Source organism: Manacus candei, unplaced genomic scaffold (genome assembly GCF_025592945.1).
Source record: "Manacus candei isolate 608988 ecotype Guabito, Panama unplaced genomic scaffold, ASM2559294v1 h1tg000103l, whole genome shotgun sequence".
Lineage (NCBI taxonomy): Eukaryota > Metazoa > Chordata > Aves > Passeriformes > Pipridae > Manacus > Manacus candei.
Genome location: NW_026138151.1, coordinates 61,960 through 77,919, shown reverse-complemented (window position 1 = coordinate 77,919; position 15,960 = coordinate 61,960). Strand labels below are relative to the sequence as shown.

Genomic DNA, 15,960 nt, shown 5'->3' with positions numbered 1-15,960 from the left:
CCACAGTCCAGGGCTGAGCTGAGCCCAGGGTGTCTGCAGCTGGAGCTGGGGGAGCTTGCATATATTTTTAATAAAAGGCAGATGATCTGTGAGTGGCAGTGCCAAGCAGTGCCCCCCTCCCTGTGGGCAGTCAGCAGCTCTGCTGGCTGGCACCAGGCTTGGAGCACACCACAGGCTCACACAGCAGTTCCAAGGTGCAGTTGTGTCATCAGCCCCTCTTCTTCTGCATCCAAAGCAGAAGCAAATAGTTAAGTGAGATAGAAAAGCTGATAATTCCTCCTCCTCCCCTTTTACCTGCTATTTTCCTCCTGAGTATCTGGCCTCAAAGAATTACTGAAATTAAATATAGCAATTCAGGGTGCCCATTGTTCCCTGCTCTGTAATGTGCTGGAGTGGCACCTTTGTATTCATCCAGCCATCCCCATCTCCTCAGATGTGCTGCTCACACAATAGTTATTGTTGTAGAAGGGACCTGGAATGAGCTCTTGCATTATTCACTTCATTTATTTTGATACAATATTTGGAGCCACTTCATTAAATTCTCTTACAATGTCCTGTCATTTTCTTTTTCCAGTCTCCTTGCCAATGCCTGGCTCATACAGATAATGTAGCACCAACAATATGGGGTGTGGGGAGGTGGGGAATAGACTTGTTCTCTACAAAAGGGAATAGCTATTATTTAACCTGACTTACTGAACTGAGAATTCCCTCCCTTCCTCTTCCCCCCCCCCTCCAAAAAAAAGAGCACAACTAACTTGAAACACTTCATTTGTGGGTAGTAGATATGAGCAGTAAATACTCAGGACAATTAAGTCTTGAACAAATCAAAAAGCCTTCAGCTTTACAGATAGTGTGGGGAATGCAGGAGACAGGATATATAAACACCTATTTACTACCACTGAAAAAGGAACCACAGTCTCTCTTGCCTTTCAGCCTTTTCAGAGATGCAGCAGATCAGACTCGTGAATAATTTTATTTTTTTCTTTTTGATGTTCCAAATGCTGTGTTCTGAGGAGGGACTGGTGGAACACAGACTCTTCAGTTGCTCAGGGATTGCTGTTTTCCTGGCATTGGAGAATTTTTGGGAGCTGCCAGGGATGTCAGGGAGCTTTCCTCCAGGTGTGGCTTGCACGTTGCCCCAGGGAAGGGGCAGCCTTTGGCTCAGCAGCTCAAACTCTGCAGGGAGCAGGATGGATGTTGAAGAACTGATTTTTGTACAGCAGAGCTCACAGAACAAACCCACTACAATTACTCCCAGATTAGGGTTTTTTTCAGGATTTCTATCCTGCCTCCTCATGACAGTTCACACAGTATTTAAGATGCAAAGGCAGAAGGGCTCCCTTGCACTTCCCATTTGGCCACATTTGGAGCAGCTTTACAAGATCCCCTTTTCCTCCAAGCTCTCCCCACACACTTGGGGGCCATGGTGGTGCCTCAGCATTTCCCTGGCTAACACACCCAGGAGTGATCTGTGTCTCCAGGTTAGGCTCTTGCTCTGTAACCATTCATGCTTTTCATAAGTGTGTAGTTAATTTTACTGGAGTAACAGAGCCAGTCCTCTGAAATTGTATGTAAACAAATATTATTTGTTTATATTTTGCCTATTTGTCTTTACATTTATCTTTGCTCTTCATCATCCAAAGCCAAAATACCCAAGCAAAGGTATGTACTTGTTTGGAGTGGAAAATAAATAGTAAACTGGAGATAACTCTAGATCTTGATGATTTAGAAACAACTGGCTATAATTTTAGTGCTGGAAAATATGCTTTGTGGGACCATCCCTGGCAGTGAAGACATGGGGTTGGGGGTGTTTTTTGCTTTTTAAATAACTAAGTAAAGCTGGATTAAAAGACTTCATTTGCAACTGTTCAAATTAACTTTTTCTGGTGGAAATAATAGAGTGGAGGAGTCAGATCCTTAATTCTTGTAGCAATTAATCCAGAAGGTCTCAAGCCACAGAGTTGAGGAAACCTTGGCCCAGACTGAAAGGAACTGCTTCATGCAACACATTTAGAACCTTTGGGACAGCTACTGTAAATATGAACCAGAAAGAACTGATTGTGGTGATAGGAGAGGTAAAGACTTGATTATTTATTATGTTCTGTGGTAGTAGCATTAATAAAAGCTTGTCATTTCCATATGCATATTTTTGGCACTGCAGAGAAGCATCTGGCCACTGCAGCACCCCAGAGCTGGGGGTGCATGGTCTCCTCCCAGCCTTTAGTGCAGCCCTCCTGCAGCAGCATAAATCTCCCTCTGTGACAGAGCAGAGCTGCCCAAAGGCAGCCAAAACTCTTTTTTATTCTAATTGCTCTGTGGCCTGTTCCTCCTGCAAAAAGTGCCTTTGCTGAAATATTGCAGGGACCATAAATTTTGTATGTGTTGAGAGAGCACTGTGATTATTTGGCTGTTTAGGCTGTATCTGCCCCTAAATGCAGAGCACAGTTGATACCTGAACGTGGTGTGATGATTCATTGCTTGCATTTAGTCAAGGGGCTGAGGCAGCTCTTTGGAAACATTTTAACAGCAGCTTCCTTTTAAAGGTTAGTGTTAATTATTTGCCTTCCTGATGGTGCTGGGAGGGCTTGGGGCTTGCCTTTTTCCTGGAGTCCCCTGGAAGACGTGTCTGGCTGGGTGGGGTTGGTGTGTTGGTTGTCACTGGCACCTTAATTTTGGGACAGCTCAGGGGGGACAGCACTGATGATAAACCAGAGCCTCTCCTGGCAAGGGCTGGAAAGGGGGGTCCTGATCACCTTTAGACCTCTAACCAGTACGTGACAGGATAGGAAAGCATCTGCAGGTTTGTCTTTCATTTTTTTGGAGGCTGGTGTTGCATTTCACTTCTCTTAATTGAGATATTTTACCATCTTGTGCTGTGCCTTTGGGGAGTCTGTCATGATCAGAGGGGCTCTTACCTGTGCTCCCAAAACAGCAATAATTTGCACCTGGTTTTTGTTCCTTCCTTTAACCACCTCTGTTGCTGTCAGATCTGAGCTCTTGGGCTGCTATGGCCATGCAAAGCAAGGGGAAGTTTCAGCTCCTAAAATCTTGATTTGCTGTGTGGTTGGTTTGTTGGGGTGGTTTTTTGAGTTTTTCCTTGTGGAAATGAGTATTCAATATAAAATAAAACACTTTGGTTTGGGGAAAGTCTTATGAGAAATATTTCATACATTTTGGAGGGTTGGGGGTGTTTTTTGCCTTTTAAATAGCTAAGTAAAGCTGGATTAAAAGGCTTCATTTGCAACTGTTCAAATTAACTTTTTCTGGTGGAAATAATAGAGGTGGGTGATTAAAACTACTATTTTATGCTTTCATTGTAAGTGAATTAATCATCCACATGTTAGTTTAATTCAGTTTAAATTACCACAGAGGGACCAGGAAAGGGCAAATAAGGAACACAGCCTGTGTTCCCAGCCTCCAAAGGGAGTTCTATTTCCAATGGACAATTTGTTATGTTAATACATTGACATTTAAATATTTGGTGTGAAAGAGGAAAAAGAACACTTCACTGGCTGCAGCATAAAGCAGTTTTTGAGTCATTCATAATCTTTATGTGGAAGTCAATGAAACATCTTAGTGGAAAGCAGAGCTTCACGGGACAAAAGCCTGCTCCTGATTGAAATATAGTTTCCCATCAAAGTCAACACAGAGTAATATCCCACAGAGCTCTTTCCCTGGGTGACAATTATTTTAATTATTCAAGTGCCAGGTGAAATTCTAGTATGTGCACTATTACTGTGTTGCAGCTCCCTGGTTTGCCAAAGCCCTGTGAGTTGGGCCAGGGCTGGACTCACCCTCACACCCATTTCTGAGCAACACCTGCAGACCCCTCACGGGACACAAAGGAAGCAAAAATACCCCAGGCAAACATCCTTCTTCCCAAACCTCCCCCTGCCCCCCAGGCAAGCACTGGCAGTAGCTCTTGCAGCTAATTTCTGTTTTAATTGCACTTGCCTTTTTCAGTTGCGAGGCAGTTTGATTTGGGGAATATTCTGTTTCAATTAATACCAAAAAGTGCAACACTTTCCACTGGACTCTTGCCCAGCAAAGACTAGTTTTTTAAGTCTGTATTTTTTTTCTAATTATTTTTAATTAATTCTTTTTAAGGACTACCACAACAGTTGCTGGTTTAGTCCTCTTTCCCTTGTCAAGCTGTGGCTCTCATCACTGTTTTTAGTACCCTCTAGCTCTGTGCTGACGTCCACAAATTAGCTTTTATTACCATATCCTTTCGATAAGTTTGGTTTTAGTCTAGTTAGTTGTTAAACAAGAGTTCAGGTTGTTAAACAGACTTACAAGGCCTCTGACAACCCCCCTGTGTGCTGCCTCTGCTGCAGATCCAGTTCTGAGGGTGCAGAGCCAGCTGTGGGGCTCAGACTTTCCCACTGCTCTGGCCCTGCAGTATTCCCACAAAATAGGGGCCATCACCTCCTGTGCAAGCCTGACCACACCAGGCAGCCCATGCTGCAGCCAAAACTGGACTCATAGCTCACAAACACCAGTCCAGAGTCTTAAATATGGCTTTATTCCTCATTTTGGACTAAACCAAAATAAACCCCACAAAATATCTTTATTTTGGAGTAACCCACCCCAGTCTGGCAGTAGTCATTTTTCTACAGCGTTATATTTTCTTGCTGGATGACTGGTCTTTCAGAATATTCCTTTAACCTTTGTTTTGTTGGTGGCTTTAATTTGGTATGAGGGCTAGAAACTCATATTGCCACTCTCTGCTTTTAATCTGAGTCAAGTAGTGCGATGAGACAGCGTGTTTTGAATAATTCTGTGTGTTTTCTCACTAGAATACTGAGTCACAGCCTTAACCTTCCCAGGAGTTCATGGCAGTTGCAGCTGAGTTATTTGATTAAAATATTATTTTTATACCAGCTATTTGAAAGTGCTGCAGCAATCTGATTTATCCTCATTGTCAGAGCGTGTTTGTTTAGTCTTTCAGACAAAATGAACTTACCATTCATTCAGCACTAATGCCAAGGGAACTATTGTATTCCAAAATAATGGAGTATAATATGCAGTAAAACGGGGGTATTTTGCTCATGCAGTTGCATATATACACAATGGAAATTATTTGGTGGCTTAGGGTGTTAATTTGCTTCCTCTGTGAATGGAACTTGCAGTTTCTGTATCAGCTCACACTTATCCCCAAACCACGGAGGAGGTTGGTGTGTCCAAGGCCAGAGATGGAGCCTTTTGCTCTTGAATTACATGATGAGTCTTGTCATAAACAAATTACATTTATTTGTCACTTTTTTCTGCAAAGCCTGTATTCCTCTGAATTTCCCCTTGGCCTGAACAAATGCCAGGGAACCAAAGCGATGGAACGTTCAAACCCTCAGTTCTGAAGCAGTTTTTAGAGTTAAGGGTCCAGTCTGTGCCACAGAGGTCTGATTTCAGAGGGGAAAACGTGCAGTCAATATTCTTAACAAAACCAGTGGAAGATGGGAATTCCAGTGAAAATCAGGCCCTGCTGCCTCAGAACAAAGACACACGAATGCTGGTTGTGGCCTGGCATCTCTTTGGTATTCTGCACTCCCCAAAGCTGTGCTCAGGGTCTAAGCCATTACATCCTAACAAAATGTCTTTGCAAATCTTATTCACTGTAATAATGGGGGTTTTATGGTTTTTTTACATTTCTTGACAAGATACTGCAAGTTGTTGAAAATGTAGTTTTCACTTCTGGTGTACATGGATACCCAATCGCACGTAAACCTTATTGTAATTGAATTTTAACACTGACATAACAACAATTGACTTTTCTCATTTAAAGTAAAACCTCAGTTATTTCAGACTACTGGGCAGAGTGTTTCTAACCCTGGAATGTGTTTCAGGTAAAACTAGCAATAAACAAATGGAAAAGCAGGGAAAGCATCACCAGCACATCCTCATTATTGCATTTGTGTTAAGGGGCTTGTCTGTTTTTCTGCCTCCCAACAGATGAAGCCACAAGGCTTTATTTAAAATAAGTTTCTCTGGCTCAGTCCTTAATGGCTCAAAGTTAATGCCCCAAGGGATAATCTGACTTATTTTCTCTTCTTTTCTAAAGCAGAGATGCTGCACAAATCTCTCCCACTAGCACTGCCGGATTCCCAAACCTTCCCCTGAAAACTCTGTGCAGCAACTTGCTTTTAAAGCCTCCCCAGCATATTGAGGGTGTACCTGATTTTGCTGTGCTGGGCAGACACCTCCTTGTGCTGTAAACCCTCCTGACATTCCTGACAGGGGTAATTATAGTGCTCGGGGGGACTTTTGGCCTTACCAAAAATAGATGGGAGGAGGGCGACGTGCATTTATAGGCGACACTAGGAAGGGGGAGAATAGCATCTATATTATGTGACAGCTTCTGAAAGAGCATCACAGAAGTGCCAGCTTCATCTCCAGGCTTTCATTTTTTTTTTCCCTTCCCGTGATTAAATTTCTGTCTTCCCAGAAATCTTCCCGTATCAAGGCACATTAATGGAAGTCGTGGCGTGCTCGTTATTTTTTGGTGTGACAGCTGTAGCGGAGCAGGAGAGCCCGTTTTCCATCAGCTGATCCAGTGTAACACCTTAGGAAGGTGCCAGTAAATATGTCTTGGCTCCTCCACACCTGGACTGTGCAAAGGCAGGGATGGGAACGGTTCCCACTGCTCAGCAGGACACGGTGCCCTGTGCTTGGGGCTGCTGCTACAAAGGGCAGGGGTTTGTGACCCCATCCTGCTGTAGAGCTGCCTCCTGGCAAAATCCGAGCTTGGCAGGCAGGAGGATAAAGGACAAAAGTAGCTTAAGTGTGGAACAATGTTACCTGAGCACGTTGGCTGGGAGATCCTCCCCCCCGTGTGAGCTTGAACAGGTCCTGGTGTTTTATTCAAACTAATGACATGTGGGAACAAAATGTTTTAAGAGTGGAGGGGCAGAAAAATGATCTCATTAAGCTACAGAAAAGTAACTAAAAGGGATGGAAGATGCAGTGGGTAACCAGATGCAGAATACCCCGGGGACACCTTGGAGCATTTCCCAAGGCTACCACGATGAGAGATGTAATCAGGAAGAAACAGTAAACACAAACCTGAGGCTGAGCTACAGGTTTTGTGAAAGGCTTTAAACCTGTTCAGAACAGAATCATTACCAGGGTCATACTGAGATGAAAAAGAGAATGAAATGGTGTTAAAAGATGATGAATATTCAGAGCCTGTAATACTAATGTTCTCCTGTTCCAGAAAATGGTTATTAAATTTGCCCACTGCCTTACTTTGCTATACTTTCGTACAGAAAAAGATACACAGGGGTATCCTGCATCCCCTGCCCCAGAAATCACCCAGCCCTGGTGCTGAAGATTATGGGATGTGGGCCAGTGTCAGGTGTGCACCACAGTAGGGGATACAAGGTATGAACAAGCAGGAATTCATGTAATTTTTAATGTGGTTTCAGGTGACTTCTTTCCTTAACCTATTTTTAGAAGGGAAAAAAAAAAATATTGGAAAGCAGCTGTAAGGGATGGCAAAGGCCACGCTCCAAGGATATAAGCTTTTGATATATTGCTCGAGTTAAATTAAAGATTTGGTAACTCATTTCACTTCATTAAAGCCCCTAAAATAACAGTGCAACTTTTCAAAGGTGGGGGATTAATTTTTGAAGCAGTACAGGGGCATTTAGTTTCAATAAATGATGTAACTTGATTGAATCAGACAAATGGAATAAGTGACCTCTATCTAGCAAGGTTATAGTTGTAGGTGGACTTATGTCTTAAGCAGATTTGTGCTGAAGTACACAAGAATGGGAACTGCAGTGTGAGAAGCACATTAAAATATTAAAAAGAGGTGACATGACTTGTTCTTGGAGCATTAAGGGTTAAAAGGCACTGCAGAGGTGTTTTAAGTGCTGTTTTAGGTCAGGTATCCCCAACTCTGATTTCTCAGTAACCAGATGCTCTCTGCTCCTCTAATTAAAATGTATCGTTTAATTTTAAACAAATGTTTTAAATTAGCTTAATGGTAATGCTCTAGGGGAAATGAATTTCTAGAATCATTTTTTTTCAGGCACTGGACAAAACAAATGCTGGCCTACATTTTTTGGAAAGGATGAGAGATTTCAAGTGCCCTCAATATTTGATACCTAAAATAGATGTCGTAGGAATTACACAGAGTAGTTACTTGATGAAAATATGGTTCATTTAGAGAGAATTAAATTGCAGATGATTATCCATCCCTTTAGAAAATGCAGATTGGTTTTAAAAAAGTTAGGAATCTTGGTTTTATATTACAGTTTGCTCTTCTGTTGGTGACTCTAAGTCTTTTTGTTTTAACAGGTAGATCCTTTCCTCTTAAATTCTAAATACAATTAAGGCTTTGGAAGATCAAGACTTTCCTTTGTCTGTATCAGGCAGAATTAAAGGTACCTGTGGCATCAGGATAACTGGGACATGGATAAGGCTGTAGGGACCTGCTCTTACCACGAGATTTAAGTTTCAAACATTAAAGGGCCTGGGCTGGGACCAACCAGACAGAGGAGGGTGGAAGTGAAATAAATTCTGGACTGATGAAATTACTTTGGACAACTTAATGAAAAAAAAATGCTCAGATCCCACTGAGCCATTAAATAACTGAATTCCACATGGAAGCACCCATCTCCTCTGACAAGCCTTCGACAAAACTGTTTCTTTATTTTCATGGGGAATGATTCCTGACCTCAAGATTGAAAAGACTGAGGGGAGAAAGGGACAGAACGAGTTATGAGCCCAACAGGCAGGAGAAAATATGTTGAAAAAGAAGATGGAAGTGCTTGTGCATCCATTAAACATAAAGGCAGCATTTGCAGGTGTTTGGGTTGCTTAACACTCAGGCTAAATTGATGGCAAATGATTTGCAGAAGAGGCACAAACACTTTTAAACCTTCCAATATACAATTTAACTTTTTTTTTTGACAATTGTCTTTTAAGTCCTGATATATCAAGGGGGTAAGAGCAAAGCATCAAAACTAATTTCCTCGAGCTCACCAAGCCACTGCCTTCTGCTAACTTGGAGCTCTGAGGTTCTGTAGGATGGAAATCCCAATGGTCAGCATCCCAAAAATGGGAAGACTTAACTCAGTGTGGGTGTTCTTGGGGCATACAGTGGGTAGGTCTATAATGGGAATGCAGAAACTAGCTCTAAAAATTGGACTAGGTATGCTTTAGGGCTCATTAAAATGAAATCCTAATTCAGGAGCTCTTGTTCCACACACCACGGGCTCCAGAGGGGTTTTGTCACACGCATCCAAATTGTCTCCAGTTCTGTGCCAAGAAAGGAAACACAGAGTAGCACCCACTGTACAGGTCCACTGCTTTCATTCAGCTCCCCTGGATTCAATGGCAGAATTAATTGCAAAATAAAATGCATGTAATTGGATTAATTAACAGTACATTTCAAGGTCCTGAAATACAGAGTTAGCCGTGGGGTAAAACACACAATGTAGGTTTTTCCCGCAAACAGAACAAGTGCTATTTTTGGAGCTGTATCTGCATCTCATGGGGGTGTGCCTTGCTTAAAAAGCTGTTGGGGTAGGCATGGAGCTCTGAAGGGGGAAGATAAATACTGTAATTAGGGCTGCAGGACAACAAAAGGATTATTCTTACCTACAAAATCATTTGAGTGAAGTTGCTGGAAAGATAATTATACCCAAAATCGCTTGCATGGGTCTAATATTTTCCTTACAAGGACTTACAAGACTCATTGAATATTTATAGGCCTGGAACATAAGACTGGATGAAATTTAAAACATAAATCCAATCACAATTTATGATGATGAAATTCCCTACAGTTGTTGCCCCAACCTTTTAGCCTTCATGGACAGGCTTCCTGTGGCAGAGCAGGAGCCCATGTGATAAATGATATCAGAGCTGAATGCCTTTGATTGATGAACATTGCCTCGTTTGACAACTGTACAACAGTCCTGAGGGCTGAACTCACCACTGTTTTGGTTGGTTTCCTTTTTTTTTTCTTTTTTTTCTTAATGCATCTATTGCAGAAATGTTGTTTGTGCTTCTGGTGTGGTTATCACATGCAAATGAGCATGCTGTTTGCCAGATGCAGATCTCATATTTATAGATTAAATACAGCCTGAAAAATCATATGTTAATTGCATTCTGAGAGTGTAGCAGAATTTCTCACTTGAACATATTTTGTTTTGCTGGAAATAGCACAAATTCCAGATCAATGTATTTATAGTTGAAGCTGGGTGACAAATGTGTCAGGCTTTAGAAAAAGCTTTCTAATCATTACTATTACTGATCATTCACTATTAGCTCATTGCTTAGGCATCTATCCCACATTATGTATTTGTTTATTTGCTTTTAATGACCTGTATTTCTCAGAAGGCAACCAGCACTATTGGAAGGGCAGTGGAGGAATGGCTAAGGATCAAAGCCAAACATCAGGTTATCAGAGGTAAGCTGGCAGAAGAGATCTGTGAGGAGATGTTTGGAGAGGAACAGGGCTCCCTGAAGCTGGCTCAGTTAGTCACAAATGTTAGTTACATCGTGCTGAAAACCCATGTTGTAGTTCCTCTTTTAGCTTCTAGTTTGCAGTGGCCAAAGGAGACACAGCAATGCCATGAGGGGCCTCACAACTCACTGGTCATGGAGAGGGCCAAGGAAATAAGAGTTCTCCTGAGGCAGCAGGGAAAACCCAGCAGGCTGATTCAGCTGCAGGTTCAGAATCTCTTCAGGGGTAGTTGTTGGCTGGTGGCTTTTAAACTGAGAGCCAGCAGAGCTGTACTTACAGCCCAGCATGGCAAAGGACACACCAGAAATATATACAGGAAAAATGTGCTCAAAAAAGGGAGTGCAGCAACTCTCAGATTTCAAATCAGGCCAGTTTTGCCCTTGAGGATTGTGTTATGAAAGGCAATGCTGAGCAGAGGCCCATCAGAGAACAAGGAGGGAAATTTTGGAGAAGTCAATACACAACATTCGAATTAGTTTCTTGTTTACTGCACCACACTGTTGCAAAACATCAAAAATAAAGAGGAAAGATTTAAAATACACAGTGAACTTCATTATTACAAAGAAAAGTCTGACACAACAGCCACTCAAATCAATAGAAAACATTTCACTGGTTCTCCCTGGGGGCAGGATCAAGCCTATACAAAGCAAACAGTTTCCTAATAACAAGGAAGGTCTAGGTGTAAGTCCTTTGATGACCAATTATGTATTCAAATATATGTCCATAATCACTGGGCTGGCAGGGATGATTAGGATGGACTTTAAGCAGAGATAAGTCTCACTTTAAAACAGTCTGCTGCAGCATATTACAATATATCCTGAAAAGCCACAAATGTAAACAAACTACCAAAAGATACAGTAAATTGAAAATACCTTTTCCCCCCTTCTTCGTCCCTTTTTATAGCTCTCATAAATCTTTTAGTAAATAAGTAAATCACAGAGGTACCAAAGGAACTGGCAAACTAAGAGGTAGTTTATGTAACAAAGCATCTCTGTCTGCGAGCTCCTCTCGCTGCTGTGGGAGCAGTGGAGACCTGGAACAGGAGGTGCTGTGCCAACCTCCATGCTCTGGTCCCAGGAACCCAGGGAAAATGTAGGCACAGGACTGTTTGGCCACATCAGCTGATCTGAAAGCCACACAGGTACTCAGAAAACATGCCCTGTACTCCTCACCTTCCCCAGGCAACAACTCTCTGGTTGCTTTTTGGTCCCCTGATCACCGCGCAGTCAACAGAGGTGTTGATCTGAATAAAGTTTTCATCTTGATAATTTAAGACTCTGTTCATATAATCCTGGCTTTATGAACATGGATGTAGTGTGTGAAGTGTACCTGAATAGGTTCAGCCTGGTATAACTGGAAAGCAAACTCAGAACCCTCCCCGTGAGCTCTGTGTGGTGAGTGCTCCTCTGTGTGCACAAATCAGCCTCCCTTGGAGGCCTCACAACAACAAAAATTTGGCATCTGCTCAAGGAGTGTACTTCTCCTAATGAGCTTACAAAATGCTCCTGGTCTGTGCTGTGTTGGCACACCAGGGACAGTGCACTCAGTCAGACACGTTTGAGAGTTTGAAGTAGCAGCAACTCCTGTGATCTTGGTATGTTTGAATAGAATAATAATGCATGTCTTACTATCTCTTCTAACAGGAACCCAAGAGAAACCCAAACCTAATTACAGATCCATCATTAAAGTGCTCTACATAGACTGCTGCCTATCAGCTGGACTCTTGCAAGTCACTGGAGCCTCAGGACAAGATTCTGGTAGGTTTTCCTTTCACTTTCCCAGGAATGATGTTTCTTCACATAGTCTTTGGCCCTGGTTATAATTTCTTTTTCCATAATGGGGTCATTCATCAAGCTCTTGGACAGCACAACAAACTCCTAAAAAAGATAAAGAAAATAATAAATTAAAAGTTCCTTGAAAAAATTCTAATGATACTGAAATACCTGGTACCTGTATCTTGATTTTGGCAAAGCACTTCCAAGTGTGAGCCAATATATGAAGCTGTTCAAAGTCATTTTTCAAGATCAAATGCCATAGTTTCTTTATAAAGAATGATCAATAAATAATTATTTTATTATTTTACACAGCCCAGCAACTAAGACAATTTAAGACAATCCCAAGGATGTTAAGACAAATGAGCAATGAATTTAATGACACAAAAACTGTTTGCCTACCCACATGTTACAAAACCAGGCTGGTTATAAATTAATCACCTGGTCTGCATGGAGGATAATTGGCATCAGATGTTTGATCTCAGCTCAGCTACATTTAGAGCTCATTGCTACTGTGACATCTTCAGTTAATTTTATGGTAAGACCGAAGAACTCACTACAGAAACATGGTCACAGTGTAAAGGTAAGAGCAGGTATGAATCAGCAAGTTCTTCTGGAGGGGCTGCACCTGGGCAGTGACAGATCCAGCAGGGTAAGCTCAACAAATTCCCCCAAAAAAGCTATATATTTCCTTTAACTTCACTGGGCAAAATACTAGAGCTCACAGATTACAACTATTCCTTTGTCTGCTCCTCTGCCACTCTCACTTAGTTCTCGGGAAGAGAAACTGTGAACTTCAAACATGTGAAAGGAGATTTGATGTCTGAATTAATCTATTCTGAGCAGCTGGACTAATTTTCTACCAAGAGACAACTTCCAATGCTTCAGCTTGATTACAAATGTGCTCAGATCTGTGCAAAATAGTGCCTTGGTTCAGCTCAGAAAAGCAGACAGCCTTTGTGTCAGTGGAAAATTAAGATAATGCATTACTACACAACTGGTAGTGAAGATCAGTGCACAGGGACATGGGGGACAAAAGGGATGGGAGAAAGAGATACATTATTTATCCAATCTGTCAGCTGTGAAAGGAAATATCAGAGATAAGACAGGAGTTCATAACAAACACTAGGTTAAGTACCAAGCTATACTTGAAAACCTAAATACATAGTGTATGCATATCTACACAGATATAAAACCTTTGGTGAGCACAGAGTCAATTTTGCTGTTGCAATGCCACTGATGGCTATACATAAAACATAAGTGTAATGTGACCCCTGGGAAACACTGATACAGGAAATCATGTTGAACATGGGATAATCACTGCTTTGACTCTCCCTGACAAGACAAACTGTCAGTAAAAGCATCACTGCCATGAAGTTTAAATCGTCAGAGATGCAGAGCAGTTCTGTTGAAAGGTTCATAACCAGGTAATAGAATAAGGAGATTTTCACACAGGCATGGTAACAATAACCTCTTACTGTACCTAAAGTCAGGGCTGCTTGCAATCTTTGCTGTGGCCACCAAGCACTGGGAGAGCAGCCTCTGGAATAGCCACAGTGTCCAGCCTGCTTTCCATCCCCAGCTGCCTTGCACGTGCTGGTTTAACTGGGGTGTTCAGGCCCTTACTGGGAACCTCTGGGGTCCCACGAGGGGGTTTTGTGAGACAGTCCCTGAAGGAGACAGGAGAGGCTGGTCTGGCTGGGAGCACCTGAGGCTGTGTGTGTCAGACACTGCAGACACAGCTACTCCAGCTTCAGACACATCCCTCCCCTTCCTCCACAGCTGCCAAGAATACAGAACAGGGAAGGTGGGAAAGTCTTACATGACTTATGCTGGCTTCATCCAATTGCCTGTATAATCACAGTAATAAATACTGTTCACACTGAACTACATTCCAACTTTAATTTTATGCTCCTGTGGAGGATTTTATTTAAAGTAATGTTTAAAACTAATTTATGTAAATTACCTAAGAACAGAAGCAGCAATGTAACATTTCTTGACAGGTAGTCCTATTAGCATTCTTTTAAAATGTGGATATAGAGGACAAAAACTTGGAAACATGTAAATGATAGAAGAAATGAGATCCTTATTCATAGTTACAATACTTAAGGCTGGGAATAATTTCAGGAAAAAATGCCAAACTGAGTCCAAAGCATAAAATCTGAGATAGTGAAGGAGAGAGAGAAAAAAAGCAAATGGAAAAATACCAGGAGACAGAGAATAAAGACTTCTCAGCTTTATCCCTACTCCTTCTACTAATCCAATGTGACCACCTACAAGTCACTTGCAATGTGACTGGAAGCCAATGGGAAGATTCACTGTGACTTATCTGGGTTTTGCCTCGTACCCTTGGAGCAGCTGGCTGAGCTTGTTTTCAGGTTTGCATGCTCAGCTTTACACAGCAATAACTTCATTTTTCAGGTGTCTCCCTTAACTACAAGTGACTTGCATTTCAGTTGCAGTTCTGTGGTGAGTCTGAGGAATGGGCTCCCACTCGCAGTGTGCAGACATTCAGAACTCTGAGCTCTTCCAGAAAATCCAGCATTTCATTGTGATCTTCTATGATACATAAAGTAATGGCAGGGAGGTAACGTGTCTCTATCAGCTGTTGTGCTGTGCAAGTGATATTTGCACAAGTATTTATGCACTCCCATATTTTGCTGTAGATGTGAAACAAGCTTCAGTTTTGCTGCAAGAGGGGTAAAATGCCTGAATTTCTTTTCAATTATCAAACACAAGGGTATGCACTTCAGCAGCCACAATTAAGGAGGTGACATGCACGCTAACTTACTACTTGGGGGCCATCAATATTTCTAATAAGCCTTTTATTCACATACAGAAATGGGTATAATTAATATACATGTGACAGCAAAACACAGTGTAAAAGCTGAGCCTTGGTAGTTAGGCACAACTCAGAAAAACCTGGGAGAGGATCATCTTTTGTACATCCAGAACTGCTCTTACATCTGCCCTTTTCGTGGGAAGTACTCCACCACAAACACAGGCATTTTCCAACAGCAACCTCCATAATACAGTTTTCTCCAGGTAAATTGACCAGTCATCCTTAAAGGAAATGTCAGCTTCTCCATACAGTAACTACAATAAATTCTGTATAATATTTTGCAGAGACACAGAAATACAGGTATCCAGGAGATAAAGCTGGAAAATGAGTGCACTGAGTAAAAAGAATGAATAATTCTTCAATTACCACGAGAGCTGCACCGGTGCCGCAGCTCACACATAATGTAAGATGCATGGTTAATATATTATTTATATAATGAAAGTAAGTCTGCAATTAAACCATTTCATATCAGCTTCAGCAGATAAAGGAACATGATTTTTAAACAACAGAGAATCACCCCAGGGAAGGCAAACTCCAGGTGTAAATCCAGAACAGTGACAGATCTACCTGGTGGCAGGCAGAGCTCGGGAGGAGCTGGTCCATCTGTGCACTGCACAGGGCAGAGGGCCAGTGTGTCTGGGGGAGGCTGAACAGTGAGTGCTGGCACTGCCAGAAATTGAAAATTAGTCTATTCAGTGAGAAGATTCAAAGCTCTAAAACTTGGGCTTGAAGCCCTGGTGGAAATGGCACTGCCCCATGTTTGGCAGAGGGAACCAATGTACCTCCAGTGTATTGCTGCCTGCCCCCAGTCGAGCTGGGGTTCCCTTTTACCACTTCAAAAGTTGTCTCTGCTAACATCAGTGTGTCCCTCTCTC

General features: G+C 42.0%; 1 protein-coding gene across 5 annotated transcripts in view; it reads right to left on the bottom strand.

The window, feature by feature from the left end:
* Positions 1-9,316: 9,316 nt before the first annotated feature.
* GLT1D1 (glycosyltransferase 1 domain containing 1) overlaps positions 9,317-15,960 on the bottom strand; it is a 51,382-nt gene continuing 44,738 nt past the window's right edge. For 3 of the 5 annotated variants that reach the window (XR_007900046.1, XR_007900045.1, XR_007900047.1), the window contains one exon: positions 12,235-12,348. Coding sequence is in view for 1 of the 5 variants with exons in the window: in XM_051769056.1 (XP_051625016.1) it covers positions 12,202-12,348 (147 nt within the window). In the remaining 4 variants the exon portion in view is untranslated. Of the gene's footprint in view, positions 12,349-15,960 lie in introns of all 5 variants that reach the window. The other 2 variants (XM_051769056.1, XM_051769055.1) reach the window with 2 other exon arrangements.